The sequence below is a fragment of the Salmo salar genome, chromosome ssa15 (genome assembly GCF_905237065.1).
Source record: "Salmo salar chromosome ssa15, Ssal_v3.1, whole genome shotgun sequence".
Lineage (NCBI taxonomy): Eukaryota > Metazoa > Chordata > Actinopteri > Salmoniformes > Salmonidae > Salmo > Salmo salar.
Genome location: NC_059456.1, coordinates 69,103,827 through 69,123,475, shown reverse-complemented (window position 1 = coordinate 69,123,475; position 19,649 = coordinate 69,103,827). Strand labels below are relative to the sequence as shown.

Sequence of the window (19,649 nt, the reverse complement as noted above, 5' to 3'; positions counted from 1 at the left end):
ATATAATTCAATTATAGGAATTTTACCATAAAATATGCATAAAGGGGTGTATAGGTAGCCTAAATTGTAAACTGTTAATTATTGTTTAGTTTATACAGCTGTTTTCAGTTTCAGCAAGTAGCTTATCACAAAATAATTAACCATATAGGCCTATTCATATGAGTTCAGCAACATGATTAGCAGTAATGGACAGCTAAGGTTGGTGTGGCTTTCCCCTTATCGTATGTAGGATTGAAAAATATATTGGTTGGTCACACACAATGAAACAGGACAGTTATCCCAAAAATATTTTATTATCATAATTTCTATTAAATACCCAATGGCATAGTCGAGAGGACACCTTCTCAAATACAGAAGAAACTCAAATCAAGGAAGAAAAGGACATTTATGGCTCATATTTCCCAAACTGTATTAGTACATCTCCAAATGTCATGTGTTGACAGTTCAAAAAGTTGTCTTCCATTGGTAGAGCAGTAAATTCCAGAAGATGTCCTCTATGGCTCATCACTCTCCAGTCTCAATGGCCATGTCCTCCATCACGGTGTACTGTGTGAGAGAAGTCTCTATGAGCCATGTCTCTGTAGTGTAAACATACACAGAGTGTACTAAACATTAGAAACATCTTCCTAATATTGAGTTGCACCCCCTTTTGCCTTCAGAACAACCTCAATTAGTCAGGGCATGTACTACAAGGTGTAGAAAGCGTTCCATTGGGCTGCTGCCCCATGTTGACTCCAATGCTTCCCACAGTTGTGGCTGGATGTCCTTTGGGTGGTGGACCATTCTTGATACACACAGGAAACTGTTGAGGGTGAAAAACCCAGCAGCGTTGCAGTTCTTGACACACTCAAACCAGTGCGCCTGGCCCCTACTACTGCATCCCGTTCAAAGGCACTTAAATATTTTGTCTTGCACATTCATCCTCTGATTGGGAAAGGGGGATACCTAATCAGTTGTACAAATTAATGCATTCAAATGAAATGTGTCTTCCGCATTTAACCCAACCCCCTGAATCAGAGGAGCGGAGGGCTGCCTTAATCACACATACACAATCCATGTGTCAATTGTCTCAAGGCTTAAAAATCTTTTGTTAAAACTGACTCCTCCCCTTCATCTACACTGATTGAAGTGGCTTTAACGTGGGATATCAGGGATCATAGCTTTCACCTGGTCAGTCCATGTCATGGAAAGAGCTGGAGTTCCTAATGTTTTGTATAGTCAGTGCATAGGCACTCTGTAGGACTGTCCGTTTGGCCTGTGTGCAGTGGGGCATACTGTAGCATAGGGCCTCCGTGGGCTTTAACAGTGGCCCCACTTCTCCTGCCCTCCTCCAGGAAGAGCTTTATATTGCACATAACCTTGATTTAAAAACAACCAAGAAAACCGGAAAAATAGACTAAAGCCTGCTAAAAAAGGATCACCATTTCAGACAATGTCTTGCAGTCCCCTCTGCTTTGTAGTGTCTATGTCAGTGCAGCCACACCTTGGCCTCCTCCTTCAGCTCTAGACCTCAATGGTCTTGAAGTAGATGCGGGTGTAGATGGTGTCTAGCTGGCTGTGCAGGGCGTGGAAGGAGGGCCGCTTGGAGGCCTCGGCATTCCAGCACTCCAACATGATGCGATAGATGTTGGGGGGACACCTACTGGGAGAGGGCAACCTGTAGCCTGTCGACAGGAGCTCCAGCACCTCCGTATTGCTCTTCCCTGTGTGTGTGTGAGAGAGAGAGAGGAGAGAAGAACAATATTAAATCAGAGGGAGAAATATCCATCAGAAGGAAATATAAAAAATCATTTTTACAGATGGAGGTAATGGATTAACTGTCATGAGGATCGACTGTTCCTCTTGTGATAATGTGGTGTATAGTTGTTAAAAAAAAAATAAAAAAAAAGAGTCCAGAGAATATGGTCTTGAAAAGGTTGGACACACCGTCGTATGGCATCTTTCCTCGTGACATCATCTCGTAGAGCAGCACACCGAAGGACCAGACGTCAGACTTGACGGAGAAGCGCTGATAGAGAGCAGCCTCGGGGGCCGTCCATCTCACTGGGATCTTAGTGGTTCTACTGGCTGTGAACACACTGTCCTACACACACACGTTTACATATTTTTTTCATATTCCCTTTGAAATGGCCAGATTTTTTTTTTGCTTTTTAACAAGAACTTTCCTTGTTTCATCTGAGTGAACAATTTCTCCTTTACCCAGATAGGTCAGCCCAACATACAGTATATTTTTCACTTTACTTATTGGCTGTTCTCGCTCTTCATTTCCCTATACATGTCACATCCATTCCTTACCTTAATGATCCGTGCCAGGCCAAAGTCAGCCACCTTACAGACCAGGTCATCTCCCACCAGAATGTTCCTGGCCGCCAGGTCCCTGTGCACAATGCGTCGGTCCTCCAGGTAGGCCATGCCCTCACCAACCTGGCTGCCCATGTAGATGAGGTGGGCAGAGGTTAGCAACTGACCCTCCGGCGCTGGAACAGCACAGGGAGCAGACTGGTTAGGATCGATCAAGCATTGTAGGGTCTGAATAGTTACTCAATTGCGCCAACACATACCTTGACTGGTTTTCGATAACAAAATTAATCTTGGTTAGGTCACTGTTGGCGCAATCAAGCCCTAAACCCTATACATAATTTTTGTTCATCTTATCACCCTATGAAAAGTTGTGTGTGTGTGACTTACATACGTTATTGGTCAAGCATAATCATCTGTGAACACAACATACACTGCATGCAAGCCGAACATGTGGGTGTGTGACTCACTGCCCAGATAGAACTTGAGGCTGCCCTTGGTCATGAGCTCAGTGACTATGTAGACAGGCTCTCCTCTGGAACACAGGGCCAACAGCTGGATGAGCTTAGGGTGGTGGAGGTTCTTCAGGGCCTGGATCTCCTTCACAAACTCATCCAGCTTAGTGTCCTCTGCAGGAGAGACAAAAAGACAGAGCGAGGCTGAGAACAGTGCTCTTCAGGTTGGAGTGTGTGAGATAAGGAGCTTAGGACTGAGCATATGACGCATTATAAAATCACTTTATGAACAATGTGAGGGCCCTGAGCTGGTGAGCGAGTGTGTAATTGTGTTTGCCTGCAATAACGTTTTACCATTGCAGCATTTGCCCATCTGCAGTATGTTACTGAAAATAATTCCCTCATCAAGTCGAATATGATCATGCCCAGAAAGATTATGCCAAAATTCTGCTTGAAGTGTGCGGAATAATGTATAACACTGTAGTTAATATGATAGCAAAGAGAGCTAGCATGCTTACCTTGTTTAAGCATCTTGATGGCCACCTTTTTGTTCTGGCTGGTCCACAGGGCCTCCCACACCTCTCCAAAGTGGCCCTCCCCCAGCTTCATGTGCAGTTTAAACTCCTCCCGAGGACGCTCCCAAGGCTCCATGTCAAACAGCTCTCTCTGAGGACAGCACAACATCATTGTTACAACCAGCATCATACAAATGGACACCACAACACTGTTACAGCCACACAGAACTCACAGCTACCGAGTACGGCGAATACTTTCAAATACTTGAGCTGCATTTTGTTGGCCTAATACAATGGAACCAATTAAGTAGTCCCGAAATTGCAAATTCCAAGCTTAATTAAGCATGTGTGATGCTCAGATAGCTCTAGTACATTCAAAGATAGGGAAGTTTCTTTAAAAACACAGGCTCTTTTAAAAATACACATTTATCATTGATCATTAAGTGCTACAAAAGAAATGTGTCAATCAAGAAATGATCAATAAATAATCTACAAAGGATGATCTATATCAGGGTTCCCCAACTGGTGGCAGGGTGGTCTTATTTACAGAACACAAAAAGAAAATGTATACAGTACCAGTCAAAAGTTGACACCTACTCATTTACGGCTGTTCTTTATTTTTACTATTTTCCACAATGTAGAATAATAGTGAAGGCATTAAAACTATGAAATCATGTAGTAACCAAATAAAAAAGTTAAACAAATGTTATACATTTCAGATTCTTCAACGTAGCCACCCTTTGCCTTGATGACAGCTTTGCACACTCTTGGCAATCTCTCAACCAGTTTCATGAGGTAGTCACGTGGAAGGCATTTCAATTAACAGGTGTGCCTTGTTGAAAGTACATTTTTAAAAATGTCTTTCCTTCTTAATGCGTTTGTGCCAAATCAGTTGTGTTTTGAAAAGGTAGGGGTGGTATACAGAAGATAGCCCTATTTGGTAAAAGACCAAGTCCATATTATGGCAAGAACAGCTCAAATAAGCAAAGAGAAACGACAGTCCCGTCATTACTTTAAGACATGAAGGTCAGTCAATCTGGAAAATGTCAAAAACTTGCAGCGGATAAGTTCATTAGAGTTACCAGCCTCAGAAATTGCAGCCCAAATAAATGCTTCGAGTTCAAGTAACAGACATCTCAACATCAACTGTTCAGAGGAGACTGCTTGAGTCAGGATTTCATGGTCGAATTGCTGCAAAGAAACCACTAAAAGGACACCAATAAGAAGAAGAGACTTGCTTGGGCCAAGAAACACGAGCAATGGACATTAGACCAGTGGAAATCTGTCCTTTGGTCTGATGAGTCCAAATTTGAGATTTTTGGTTCCAACCGCCGTGTCTTTGTGGGACGCAGAGTAGGTGAACGGATGATCTCCATGTGTGGTTCCCAACGTGAAGCATGGAGAAGGAAGTGTGATGATGTGGGGGTGCTTTGCTAGTAACACTATCAGTGATTTATTTAGAATTCAAGGCACACTTAACCAGTATTGCTACCACAGCATTCTGCAGCAATACACCATCCCATCTGGTTTGCGCTTAGTGGGATTATCATTTGTTTTTCAACAGAACAATGACCCAACACACCTCCAGGCTGTGTAAGGGCTATTTGACCAAAAAGGAGTGTGATGGAGTGCTGCATCAGCTGACCTGGCCTGCTCAATCACCTGATCTCAACACAATTGAGATGGTTTGGGATGAGTTGGACCGCAGAGTGAAGGAAAAGCAGCCAACAAGTGCTCAGCATATGTGGGAACTCCTTCAAGAGTGTTGGAAAAGCATTACAGGTGAATCTGGTAGAGAGAATGCCAAGAGTGTGCAAAGCTGTCATCAAGACAAAAGGTGGCTACTTTGAAGAATCTAAAATATATTTAGATTTGTTTAACACTGTTAGTTACTACATGATTATATGTGTTATTTCATAGTTTAATGTCTTCACTACTATTCTACAATGTAGATAATAGTAAAAATAAATAAAAACCCTTGAATGAGTAGATGGGTCCAAACTTTTGACTGGTACTGTATATATTGTTTTGTATTTTCATTGTTGTACATAACAGCAGAAAATCAGGTCCAAGGGATTTTAATTTTGGAAATCTGTTCCAAAGTATTCTCACACAAAGTGATCGTATACAAATGTAAGCAAGGTTTGAAAATATTATGTTTTAGTCAAATATATCAGTTTGGGCTTCTTGCGGGGCCGCCCGACCATCCGCTCAGGGATTTTTTATTATAAAAAACAATAAAATAAAAAAATAAAAAAAATAGTCCCACGGCTGAATCTCGTTGATGATCCCTGATCTTTATATAATTTAATTACTGTGGAATTAACATTGTGATGGTCTTGGAAAATCTAACTACACAACATAATTAAAATGAAGAAAAGACAAATAGAATTTAAAAAAAAGCTCATTTCAATCTCATGAAGAGGTCAACTAGTCTTGGTATGAGCTTCTCATGTACTCTTCTCTTTAGTCAAATTGAACATAAAAATAAAAAGTAGCCTTGCACAAGCCATGGCTTGTGTAAGCCAGAACAGCTCATAGGAGCAGGAGCCTGTTTCTGTAGCGTGGGGCAGCTTCATGTACAAGTACACCCTTTGGACAGGATGCTAGTTTAATGCAGGGCCTTACCTCCAATCTATCTCCTTAATGCGGAGTGCCAAGCAGAGACGTATTGGGTCCCATTTTTAGAGTCTTTGGTATGAATCGGCCGGGGATCGAACTCTCAACCTTCCAATCTCAGGGCGGACACTAACCACAAGGCCACCGAGTTGGTCAAATTGAAAATGTAGGACAGAAATTATTTTTGATACAATAAAACTACATCTACAATCAAATTGTGTATGAAATGGCAACAGTATCAGTCTAACAGCTAAGAAATATAAATGCTAACACTATAAAAAAATAATAATTGAAAAGTAGAAAATCATGAAAAGTAGAACATTTTGAAATAACAAAATGGTGAACTAAAAAAGGCCTGGAGTGAAAGGCAAGCGTGTGTGTGTGTGTGACTTTCCACGGCCTCGGATTCAGTCTCATCGTCTCCACTGGAAAGGAGGAGAGAAGACTGGAATCACGGAGAGGCCTCCAGTAAAAACAGCCTGATCCCTGCCTCTACACTACATTTTCTTGATTCCCTAATGATGTCAAAGTAAAACACATTTCTAACAAATATGATTTGATTTCAGGGGAATGTGGCCCAAAACATTCACCATCCACAAAATAACTGGATTGTGAATGGTATCCACAAAGTGTAAGTGTGTGTGTGTGAGAGAGAGTTGGTTGGTATACACACACACACACACACACACACACACACACACCTGCTGTGCACATGGCTCATCCAGAGGCACTCCTAGACTCCTGGAGTTGTTCTGGTAGTATCGGATCAACTCCTCCAGAGTGGCAAAGGAAATCTTGTCCGACACAAAGTATGCCCCAATCAATGAACGCTGGATTCGGAAATGGATGACTTTCCCATTGTTTCTGCCTACGGACAAGGCAAACATGATTAGACTTTTTTTTTTAACACATTTCAAAAGGACAGTGGCGACAAACTCCAAAGCATTTATTTTTAAATTGTACATGTGTCTCTCTCTCTCTCACACACACACACACGACCAAATGAATCACAACTTGACATATAAGCATTGACTTAGAGATTGCTCTCTCGGTTTACAGTACAGTGGGTAATGAGATGTAGGAGGTTTGCAACTAAAGAAGTATTTCATTGCCACCCACTGGTGAATGAACGGTAGCACGTCCTTTTTACACCATTGTTTCCACTGGTATTTTCTGATTATTTAATAAGGAATGGTGGAATAACAGCATAGAATGACATATTAGAACTCCGTTTAATGTAATGTATTATACAACGGGTGGGTCTAATCCTGACTGGTTAAAACCGCATTCCAACCGGTATCTATTTCACAAGTTACCGCCGGCTAAATCTATGAAGTTGAAATGCCCATTTACTCTGTTCAATCCACGGTCTCATCAACTCTGCCAGGAAATGTATAAACTTGATCTCCACTGTAAAAAGCATCTAGACATCTCCTCCCATTTCTTTTAGACTAGCATTTGGTTTTCAACAGCAGAGATTTGTATAAACCTTGCTCTGTCTCTCCGACCTTTTCAATATTTAATTGCGATCTCCACCGTCCCATATAAAGTGAATGTGTCCGAACGACACTGACAGCAAATGGAGCTGGTTGTCATAGCAGCATACAAAACTTTTCAGTTGACTGGCTAAATCGATACTTTGTTGCGAAAACTGTGGAACATTTCTTTTGATCTTTTCGTCGGCATGACTATGGATGAATGGGAAAAATAGATGGCAATAATACATGCAGATTTGGAGGATACTGCATTGAATGTCCGAGAGAAAAGCCGGAAAGGAAAAAAACAGTTAAGAATACAAAATGGGCTGTGTGTTGCTTCGATGGCTGGATAGGAGAATTAAAAAAAGTTGTTGACTTCAACTGTCACTAAGGAAGAGTTGAACATCCTCCGACAGTTTTATGGAAATGTATGAAATGGGAAGGGGGAGCCATACAGCATAAGTAGCTACCTGGCACTCCGTAGTGGGCTCAACCAGTTTCTGGTGCCTTATGAAGGACACTGAATTTACCACCTCGAATCATGTATTTCTGGGCAACATCAAACAGCTAAGGCAGCAAGGAATTTATATCACAAACAGCCACCCTCCCATCACTGATAAAGACATGGCCCAGCTCCAAAACTCCCGGGCTCTGAATCCCAGTATACCAAGGGGTCTGGTCCATAAAGTGTGGTTCGACCTCCAGTTACATCTGGGTCGAAGAGGGAAAGAGGGGAACAGACAAAAGCCCAACTCATTCCTCGTAAAAACAGACGAGAACAGTCTAAGGTATGTTGTTCATAGCCTGTTTGTGTTATTTCTAAGTGGCACTCATAATAACTACTGGAAAACAATATAACACATTCCCTCAGATACGCCACTCTCGCATATAACAAGGCCACAATGAATCTGGACCCAAGGGAGAGAGTCCAAGAGGGGATTCATGTTCGAGCAGCCAGGGAACCCACTTTGTCCGGTGTCATCACTGGAGAAATACCCATCGAAATTCCTTGCCTTGCATTTCTATCTCCATCCAAGGAGAGGAGAGTGTATCCGGGACTCGATCTGGTACACGTCAGAGCAGATGGGCGTGAACTATCTGGCAGCACTTCTCCCCAAGATCTGCAGGGCAGCGGGAACAACTACATACACAAATCACAACATCAGGACCACGACAGTCCAGAAACTGGCCAATGCTGGTGTAGAAGCGAGGGAGATTATGTCAGTGAGAGGGCATCGTGCGAAGGTTCGCTCCAGAGCTACTGGCGTCCATCACTGACAGAAAACGCTGGAGCAACATCCTGGCCGAAAACAAAGAGAACACTGTAGCACCATCAACACCTAAAAGGCTGAAGCAAGGCAGCAGAAGTAGTAGCAGACTCCGACAGATAAATGTGACATACAATAAGTAGCTATGTCAGCTGTGGTGGATAACAAAAGAGAATGTTTCATTTATTAAAATCAGCTCAAATGAATGTCATGGATTGTCTTTCTTTTGTCTGACCAGTGTCTTGACGAGAGCAATTTTTTTTCCTGCCAGGCAAAGGTCACACATCATAAGTTCTTAACTAGAAAACAGCTTAAACAAATGCAGCTACTTTGCTTTTATTCTGGCTGCAATTTTTTGACGTGACTGAAAAGCAAGTCAGGGATAAGAACGTTGCCAGTCAGTATGGCAATGGAACATTTAGAACGAACGACTGGGTTGCGTTCATAGATAAAAAAACAAAAAGAACGAACGACTGGGTCGAGTCTCCAGCAACTCTAGATTTGTGTCGGGACTATATCTTGTGGAAGGATGAAATAGTACGAATAAAGTAAATCAAAATAACGTTTAATGAAAATATGTTGATAATTATTTGAATATGTTGGTAACCCGTTATATAAAAGTGATAATGCCTTCAAAGCCGGTGTTGTCAAAGGGGGGGACACTCTTGACCCAAACTGCTACAGACCTATATCTATCCTACCCTGCCTTTCTAAGGTCTTCGAAAGCCAAGTTAACAAACAGATCACCGACCATTTCGAATCCCACCGTACCTTCTCCGCTATGCAATCTGGTTTCAGAGCTGGTCATGGGTGCACCTCAGCCACGCTCAAGGTCCTAAACGATATCTTAACCGCCATCGATAAGAAACAGTACTGTGCAGCCGTATTCATTGACCTGGCCAAGGCTTTCGACTCTGTCAATCACCATATTCCTATTGGCAGAGTCAACAGCCTTGGTTTCTCAAAATGATTGCCTCGACTGGTTCACCAACTACTTCTCCGACAGAGTTCAGTGTGTCATATCTGAAGGCCTGTTGTCCGGGCCTCTGGCAGTCTACGGGGGTGCCACAGGGTTAAATTCTTGGGCCGACTCTTCTCTGAATATATCAATGATGTCGCTCTTGCTGCTGGTGAGTCTCTAATCCACCTCTTATGCAGACGACACCATTCTGTATACTTCTGGCCCTTCTTTGGACACTTAACAACCCTCCAGACGAGCTTCAATGCCATACAACTCTCCTTCCGTGGCCTCCAACTGCTCTTAAATACAAGTAAAACTAAATGCATGCTCTTCAACCGATCGCTGCCTGCACCTGCCCGCCCGTCCAGCATCACTACTCTGGACGGTTCTGACTTAGAATATGTGGACAACTACAAATACCTAGGTGTCTGGTTAGACTGTAAACTCTCCTTCCAGACTCACATCAAACATCTCCAATCCAAAGTTAAATCTAGAATTGGCTTCCTATTTCGCAACAAAGCATCTTTCACTCATGCTGCCAAACATACCCTCGTAAAACTGACCATCTTTTTACGAACCTCTACTTCGGCGATGTCATTTACAAAATAGCCTCCAACACTCTACTCAACAAATTGGATGCAGTCTATCACAGTGCCATCCGTTTTGTCACCAAAGCCCCATATACTACCCACCACTGCGACCTGCACGCTCTTGTTGGCTGGCCCTCGCTTCATACTCGTCGCCAATCCCACTGGCTCCAGGTCATCTACAAGATCCTGCTGGGTAAAGTTCCACCTTATCTCAGCTCGCTGGTCACCATAGCTGCACCCACCTGTAGCACGCGTTCCAGCAGGTATATCTCACTTGTCACCCCCAAAGCCAATTCCTCCTTTGGCCATCTCTCCTTCCAGTTCTCTGCTGCCAATGACTGGAAGAAACTGCAAAAATCTCTGAAGCTGGAGACTCATATCTCCCTCACTAGCTTTAAGCACCAGCTGTCAGAGCAGCTCACAGATCACTGCACATAGCCCATCTATAATTTAGCCCAAACAACTACCTCTTCCCCTACTGTATTTATTTATTAATTTATTTAGCTAGCTCCTTGCACCCCAGTATTTCTACTTTCCACACTCATCTTCTGTCAAATCTACCATTCCAGTTTTTTAATTGCTATTTTGTATTTACTTCGCCACCATGGCCTATTTATTGCCTTTACCTCCCTTCTCACCTCATTTGCTCACATTGTATATAAACTCATTTTTCTACTGTATTATTGACTGTATGTTTGTTTTACTCCATGTGTAACTCTTGTTGTATGTGTCAAACTGCTGTGCTTTATCTTGGCCAGGTCGCAGTTGTAAATGATAAATTGTTCTCAACTTGCCTACCTGGTTAAATAAAAAAAGTGTCTGGAACACCCGTGCCAATATATATATATATATATATATATATATAAACAAAACACCGGCTTCTCGGGCATTATCACTTAATGTAGTTGAATAGGATCTCTATGGGTAACAATGGGCTCTTTCTGGTATTTACTACAATGAATTCAACAGAGTGGGTAGGCTACCATATGGCACTTGTTAGTTTCTTTGGAATTCATTAACTATGTACTTAATAGGTTAACATAAAGTAATTATAATGTTACCATGCAATATTGGCTTACCTGAGATGGTGTATTCATCACTGTGGCTCTCGCTGATGCGCACCAGGAACGAGCCATCCTTATTCTGAGAGGCCAGGAGCAGTTTCTCAGCCTTCACCCGGTTAATGTTCCCATAGTACCACCTCAACAGACAGACAGATGGATGAACAGACAGGGAAAGAGGCAGACAGTCAGTCAGACAAAAAATAAAAGACATGCACAATTGCACACAAGCACAAGAGCACACACCCCCGACAGCAACACACAAACACACGACAGGCTGGTAAAATTGGATGAACATGAGGTAGGCTAAGGTGTTCACACTTGGTCCCTTTCAGACAATTTGTGTGAACTCGGTGCAGTTCACATAGTTTATTTTTAAATTAAATAAATACATTTTACATAAAGTATTCAGACCCTTTACTAAGGAATTACAGCCTCAAGTCTTGTGGCGACCTGTCATTCAGGGCAGGTGGGGCAGAGCACCACCTGTTTTGAGCCCCAGATTTTTAGCTTGCCTGTTTTACAAGTTATTTTGGCATTACAGTATTTTGCAATTGCTAACAAGCGTCGGTCAATACTGAAGCCACTTTTTCAAAACTCTTCAGTCTGCATTGCCAACATGCATCTTGGCCAAACAGTTAATCTCACCTCCAAAACTCACTCAAACATGTCTCAAAATAAGCTCGTTCACACTGGCAACAATTCTCACTCAGAAAGCATACATTGTCACTCATAACACACGGACCTAAAAACACTAACAGGGAGCATTAAATAAATGAACTTTTTTCTTTGAAGTTTGAATGATTTCACATAAATCAGTATTTCATTATAAAAGAATAACACCTTTTCACTTTGACTGTAAAGTATATGTAACAAGAATGAATCAGAAATGGAGCAATTTGCTTCAATAGCCTTTATTTTCCCCCCCCATATCTTTGCATATAGTAATCTACTTGTGAAAAATAAAGAGTTGAAACAAAAAGCAAATTCCAGGGCTGCAATAATAATTACATCAACATGTATAGTATAGTCACTCATACTATACAGTACTGTGATAGATCTAGTTCTCGCTCTCTGCTGCATTTGGCCACAAGTTCTCATCAACATCACATCTGATGTCTTCTCTGGAAATGATCTTCTGGAACGTCTAATCCAACCCTGGCAGTCTTCAGGAGAAGTGTCTCCACACCCATCACATCCAGTAAGGACATCTGGATGGCGGTCATAAACCTTCCACCTCCACGCAGAGAAAAACCCCATAGAGGAGTTTAGGAACGGGGAGTATGGAGGCAGGAATAGTACTGACATCCTGGGATGTGCAGCAAACCAGTCTGACTGCAGCAGAGTGGTGGAATGCCACATTATCCCACACAACAACGAAGGTAGGGGAGTTTCTTGCCCCTCTCTCCTCCGCTGGCACAAGTCGATTATGCAGGTCATCCAGAAAAGAAAGTGAGCCCCTCTGTATTATAGGGGCCTATGAGTGGTTTGTGTAACAGCAAACCATCATTGGACAGTGCTGCACACATTGCGATGTTAGCTCCTCTGTGGCCTGGGACATCTATGGTTGCTCTCTGTCCAATCACATTTCTTCCCCCGCGGCGTGTTTTTGCCAGGTTGAATCCAGCTTCATCCACAAAGATGAATGTGCAGTTTGCCTGGCTTCCATCTCCATTACTCTCTAAAATACAGTAAATCCACATTTTTAGACTACTTTCGATTATGCATAGCTGTGTATGTACACTGTTTGGTTATTGAACAGACATTTTACCTGGACTGCTTCATCCTTATTTTATGTTTCTCTAGGACTCTGGCAATTGTCATTGCGCTGACCGTATTCACATTCCCAAAAGTGATAGTGTCTGCCAGCACTCTGTCCCAAATTTCCCGCAGTTTTATTACATTGTTTACCAATTACCATGTCAACAATGGCAATTTCATGCTCACCTAATAATATTCTGTCTCTCCCTCCTGTGGGAGGAAACCTTTGGATCCTACTGAAAAACACAAAGCAATATATATCAAAATGTCAGTGCATGCAAAAGTGTGAACATACTGGATTGTACTGTAATATGTAGTTCAATTATCATTGAAGGATGCACATCTCACCTGTTGTTTTGCCGGAAAATTCGTACCATTGATGCAACTGTTGAACGCTGCAGATTTGGTTGCACCCTTAAACCGGCCTCTCTCAAAAGAGAGACCATGGTTTACATGGTCAATAATTGTTGCCCTTATCTCAGAGACCGCCGCTCTTGGTCTTCCTTTGTCCTCCACGCATTCTCCCTCTCCCTGCCACTTTCCCCACCAACCGGTCTTCCTTGATCCATGTTTCCAAACTAAATCATTCCGAAGCCGTCCTCCTTTGTCTGCTTGGTAATGAGACTAAAAACAGGACACTTGGGTAGGCTTTCAGCTGAAATTGCAATCAGCTGTGTTTGGAATGAGGAAATATTGTCGTGAGATTCTCTGTTTCAAACTGGTTAGTGCAGAAATGCACAACATTTGCCATCATTCTGTTTTGAATGTGTTTTTAACAGTTTTGGAAACAGCGTCTTAGCATTTGAAAACATGTGCTGCAAATATGGTTTTGCAGGTGGTGGAGTATGAATGAGAAAAGAGATCATGGATATCGGAGAATGTGGTCATTGAACGCATTTTGTGTGAAAGCAATGAAAAATGATTCATAGTTTGGTCCACATACACTTCTGTTTCGCTGACTGTGAAGAGTTTTGACAATGTGACTTAAGTTCTGACCAATGAATGTTTGCAATTGAAAAAAAACACGTCACATATCAGTTCGCAAACAATGTAAAAAAAATAATATATATCATTAAGTTAATAAAGCCAGTCTCTTTTTTGTTTTCTTGAGTAAGGCAGCTCCAAAATGCAGGTGTATCAGCCAAGCTCAGTGCTTTCTGTGGTGGTGGGGCAAGCCAGCAGAAAATACGAAGCGTTGTGCCGTAATTGGCTCAGTGTTCTGTCACTCATGGGGATTTGACTCTTAATTTTTTGTGCAGTGTGAACACTCCAAATGAACTCAGACCCCTCAAAAAGAGTAAAACCGTTTCCCCTGCCATAACCCCTCACGTTAGTGCCACAAAAAAGAGGTTGATGTGAGGGTTCGGACAAAAGAAACCTGTGCCGTCTTTTGGATATTGATTAGCGATTGCCAAGGAGTTTTTAGTTCAGATTATTTGTTTGCAATATGTCATCTATAGGCTAAGAATGTTTCTTATTCAATTGTGGGGTTTGGATAGTTTAAGATGTTTGGTGAGAATTACAATCAAAAGTACAAAATCAATTCCACCTCGTAAAGGGGAAATTACAGCGTTATGGAATCTGGAGTTATTATTCTGTTACCAATAATATTTACAAGTTAATAGTACTGGATCTCCCGATTACAAATATTAATGTCTCATCTTTTAACTAAATGCAATCTATTAGCGTCCAAAATGTAAGTAGGTATATCTACTTACATTTTGCCCCCCCCAATTTTTGTTTCATCAGACCAGAGGACATTTCTCCAAAAAGTATGATCTTTGTCCCCATGTGCAGTTGCAAACCGTAGTCTGGCTTTTTTATGGCAGATTTGGAGCAGTGGCTTCTTCCTTGCTGAGCAGCCTTTCAGGTTATGTCGATATAGGACTTGTTTTACTGTGGATATAGATACATTTGTATCCGTTTCCTCCAGCATCTTCACAAGGTGTTTTGCTGTTGTTCTGGGATTGATTTCATCTTTTCGCACCAAAGTACATTAATCTCCAGGAGACAGAACGCATCTCCTTCCTGAGCGGTATGACGGCTGCGTGGTCCCATGGTGTTTATACTTGCGTACTATTGTTTGTACAGATGAACGTGGTACCTTCAGGCTTTTTGATAATTTTTTTTGATTTTCCCATGATGTCAAGCAAAGAGGCACTGTGTTTGAAGGTCGGCCTTGAAATACATCCACAGGTACCTCTAATTGACATCAATTAGCCTATCAGAAGCTTCTAAAGCCATGACATAATTATCTGGAATTTTCCAAGCTGTTTAAAGGCACAGTCAACTTAGTGCATGTAAACCTCTGACCTACTGGAATTGTGATACAGTGAATTATAAGTGAAATAATCTGTCTGTAAACAATTGTTGGAAAAATTACTTGTGTCATGCACAAAGTAGATGTCCTAACCGACTTGGCAAAACTATAGATTGTTAACAAGAAATTGTGGAGTAGTTGAAAAACGAGTTAATGACTCCAGTCTAAGTGTAGGTAAACTTCCGACTTCAACTGTATATATACACATAAAAAGAAATGTCCCTTTTTCAGGTCCCTGTCTTTGAAAGATAATTCGTAAAAATCGAAATAACTTCACAGATCTTCATTGTAAAGAGTTAACACTGTTTCCCATGCTTGTTCAATTAACCATAAAACAATTAATGAACATGCACCTGTGGAACAGTCGTTAAGACACTAACAGCTTACAGACGGTAGGCAATTAAGGTCACAGTTAGTTATGAAAACTTGACACTAAAGAGGCCTTTCTACCAAAAGAAAGATGCCCAGGGTCCCTGCTCATCTGCGTGAACATGCCTTATGCCTCCTTGCAGCATGCCTGAGGACTGCAGATGTGGCCAGAGCAATAAATTGCAATGTCTGTACTGTGAGATGCCTAAGACAGCGCTACAGGGAGGCAGGACGGACAGCTGATCGTCCTCGCAGTGGCAGACCGTGTAACAACACATGCACAGGATCGGTACATCCGAATATCACACCTGCGGGACAGGTACAGGATGGCAACAACAACTGCCCGAGTTACACCAGGAACGCACAATCCCTCCATCAGTGCTGAGACTGTCCGCAATAGGCTGAGAGAGGCTGGACTGAGGGCTTTGTCTCACCAGGGGTGATGGTCGGATTTGCATTTATCATCAAAAAAAAATGTGCATTACACTGGGACCTGTTTTATCGGAGGGTGAGGGCCATTCCCCCTGGTCGGAGGGTGAGGGCCATTCCCCCTGGTCGGAGGGTGAGGGCCATTCCCCCTGGTCGGAGGGTGAGGGCCATTCCCCCTGGTCGGAGGGTGAGGGCCATTCCCCCCAGAAATGTCAAAAAAAAAAAAAAAAAGCTAACAGTTTCGATTTTTTTGGAAATGTATTAAAAACAGGAATACCTTATTTACATAAATATTCAGACCCTTTGCCTTTGGTATGAGACTCGAAATTGAGCTCAGGTGTATCCTGTTTCCATTGATCATCTTAGATGTTTCTACAACTTGATTGGAATCCACCTGAGGTAAATTCAATTGATTGGACACGATTTGGAAAGGCACACACCGGTCTAGATAAGGTCCCACAGTTGACAGTACATGTCAGAGCAAAAACCAAGCAATGAGGTTGAAGGAATTGTCCGTAGAGCTCCAAGACAGGATTGTGTCAAGGCACAGATCTGGGGAAGGGTACCAAAACATTTCTGCAGCATTAAAGGTCCCCAAGAACACAGTGGCCTCCATCATCCTTAAATGGAAGAAGTTTGGAACCACCAAGACTCTTCCTAGAGCTGGCCGCCTGGACAAACTGCGCAATCGGGGGAGAAAGGCCTTGGTCAGGGAAGTGACAAAGAACCAGATGGTCACTCTGATAGAGCTCTAGAGTTCCAGAAGGACAACCACCTCTGCAGCACTCCACCAATCACTCCACCATCCAGGTAGAGGGACCAGACGGAAGCCATGCCTCAGTTAAAGGCACATGACAGCCCACTCGGAGTTTGCCAAAAGGCACCTAAAGACTCTCAGGCCATGAGAAACAAGATTCTCTGGTCTGATGAAACCAAGATTTAACTTTTTGACCTGAATGCCAAGCGTCACGTCTGGAGGAAGCCTGGCACCATCCCTACGGTGAAGCATGGTGGAGGCAGGATTTTCACTAGATGCTGCATTCAGGCAGGTAGCGTTCTCCTGGTATCCGCCAAACCCCAAATATTATTCTACAATGTAGAAAATAGTAAAAATAAAGAAACACTTGAATGAGCAGATGTCCAAACTTTTGACTGGTACTGTATATAATATTTATTTATATTCCGTACTCCAACATTGCTCGTCCTAATATTTATATTTCTTAATTCCATTATTTTACTTTTTTAATGTGTATTGTTGTTAGATATTACTGCACTGTTGGAGCTAGGAACACAAGCATTTCGCTACAACCGCAATAACATCTGCTAAATATGTGTCCGTCCAATAAAATTTGATTTGAAAAAACCCAGAGTGCATTGAGTGAACGTTGGAAAAAGATATTGGTTAGTTTCTCAATGTGAATACAAAGAGGATTCAGACCACAATAGGTGACATGAACTGGCAAAAGAGTTGAGTCCTCATTCAAAGACAAGGGCAGTGTGAATACGAAGAGAAAAGTTATTTCGCTTTTTTTTAACCCCAGAGTTCACTTTAGAGGTCTGTGTGTGAAATCACCCTTCTAGCTGCTTTGAGTGGAAAAGTAGGTGTGGTTTATAGGCTAGACTGCAGCCAAATAGTAAGGAAGTCTATTCACACTTATCAAGAATGGGTGCGCCTGTGCTGTTCAGCAAACGCCATGCACATTTCCATGTTTAGGTTTCACCTGAAACTGTCAGGTGTGGGTGTGAGCTGAGTGGAAAGCTTACCATAGTTGCCAAAAGTTGGGTAACGACTGCTGTACCTAACGTTGTTCTTAACGCTACAACTTGGCTGCAATCTGACCACAAAAGCAGGAACTATTTGTATAGCCACATAGGCCCACAGAAACTTAATACAGTGTGATTACAATGTTGTGCACTGTGCAGTAGTGAATAGGAAGGGAGGGATGGGTGCTGCATTGTCACTTTTCGGTCAACACTGTCCTTATTAAATCTGAATAAGGCCTATTTGAAAGAATGATCATAAGGCCAAACCGTGTTTTTGCAGGCTCAATTAACATTATGTTGAAGATTGTCTACCAGGTTTATCAAGAAGGTAGGCTTAGTTGATAAACATGGTCCTACACAATATATTGGACACGGTGAAATCTCAAAAGCATATTATGAATGAAACAATATTAAGGTTGCACCCGCTCACAGAAGCACCACTCACTTGTGATTAGCAAACTCGTCCTGTAGAATGGCCACATAAGTAGCCGGGACCAGTCCGGACTCCATCGAACCGGTAAGTTTCTTGGCAAGCACATAATCCCCCCTCTTTTCTATTACTGACAGCTTGTCACCTTCCTTGATAGTCAACTCCTCCTCGCTCCTGGCTTCGAAATCAAACAGAGCCGCATAGAGAGGAGTCGGTTTCTTCTTGGGGGACGGGGCACGGATATCACCTGAAATAGTGGGGATTTCGGCTGGTCGGGCAATATTTGGGTCATGGAATTCGGGCCATATCCAGTTCCACAGCCGACTACAACATGGCATGCAACAACGACAACAAGCCTCCATCCCAAACCAATAACAACGCCGAGGTGTCCCAGGTTTTTGAAGGGAACCGCGACAAATACGACGCGAAAATAAATGTGCCTATTTAGGAACGCCAGAGGCCTATTAGCCTACAGTTTCGAGACGTCTTCGATCTCCCTTTTCTCCCTTTACAACAAACATAGTGCAGCGTCAGCGACAATCAGGAGAAACCGGTTGTGTTGCGATGAATCAGGGACACTATACCGATATGCTGCGGGAATGCGGAAACGATATGTCGGGAGATGAGACGATATCCATGCCCAATTGTGCCCACATTGATCCTTGATTCATTTAAAGTACGCCTAAAAAAAAATGTAAAAACGAAAAACCCTACCTATACTTGACCTCCGACGAATGATAACCAAATACCGCGTCTCTCTGGAATACGGTCAAGATCTGAACTGCATTTGCTGAGCCAGCACCACGACATGCTTACAGTCCCAGGGAGTTTGGTTTGGAACACTCGACATCGCCCGCTGTCCCTACATCCGTGAACCTGTCTGCCCACTGCTTGTGCTTGGCGGTTAAATCAACAGTGTCCATATATATACGCCCTTGACTCTGGTGCAAGGGATCTACTCAGGACGTATAGGCAACACAGCGTTTTAAATTCCCTATCTCATTATGCATCATTTCCCTTAGCAAATTAATTGACTATTAATGTTTTTTTTGCTATAGTTTAAAAAAAGCTGCTGGTAACATAATTATAATCTATTGCTGGTCATCGCAGTGTATTATGAAGTAGGCTATAGTATATAAATATGGTATCGGTGTTGCTTACACCAATTCCTCATTGGTTTTGATCTATTGCATCATGTACAATTAGCACAATATTATTAATGTAAACATATACTATGCAATAACAAAATACCCATTAAAGGTATTTACCGATAATATATATATTTGCAAGAACAAGAACAACTTTTCCTTTATTACAACCATGACAAAATA

General features: G+C 42.3%; 1 protein-coding gene across 1 annotated transcript; it reads right to left on the bottom strand.

The window, feature by feature from the left end:
• Positions 1-274: 274 nt before the first annotated feature.
• LOC106572252 (tyrosine-protein kinase Srms) lies at positions 275-19,600 on the bottom strand. Its single transcript, XM_014146290.2, has 8 exons — positions 18,334-19,600; positions 11,264-11,385; positions 6,589-6,755; positions 3,272-3,419; positions 2,769-2,927; positions 2,296-2,477; positions 1,927-2,083; positions 275-1,703 (listed from the first exon to the last, which is right to left on the bottom strand). The coding sequence occupies exons 1-8, from the start codon at positions 18,678-18,680 to the stop codon at positions 1,504-1,506; spliced, it is 1,482 nt and encodes a 493-aa protein (XP_014001765.1). The 5' UTR covers positions 18,681-19,600; the 3' UTR covers positions 275-1,503.
• Positions 19,601-19,649: the final 49 nt, after the last annotated feature.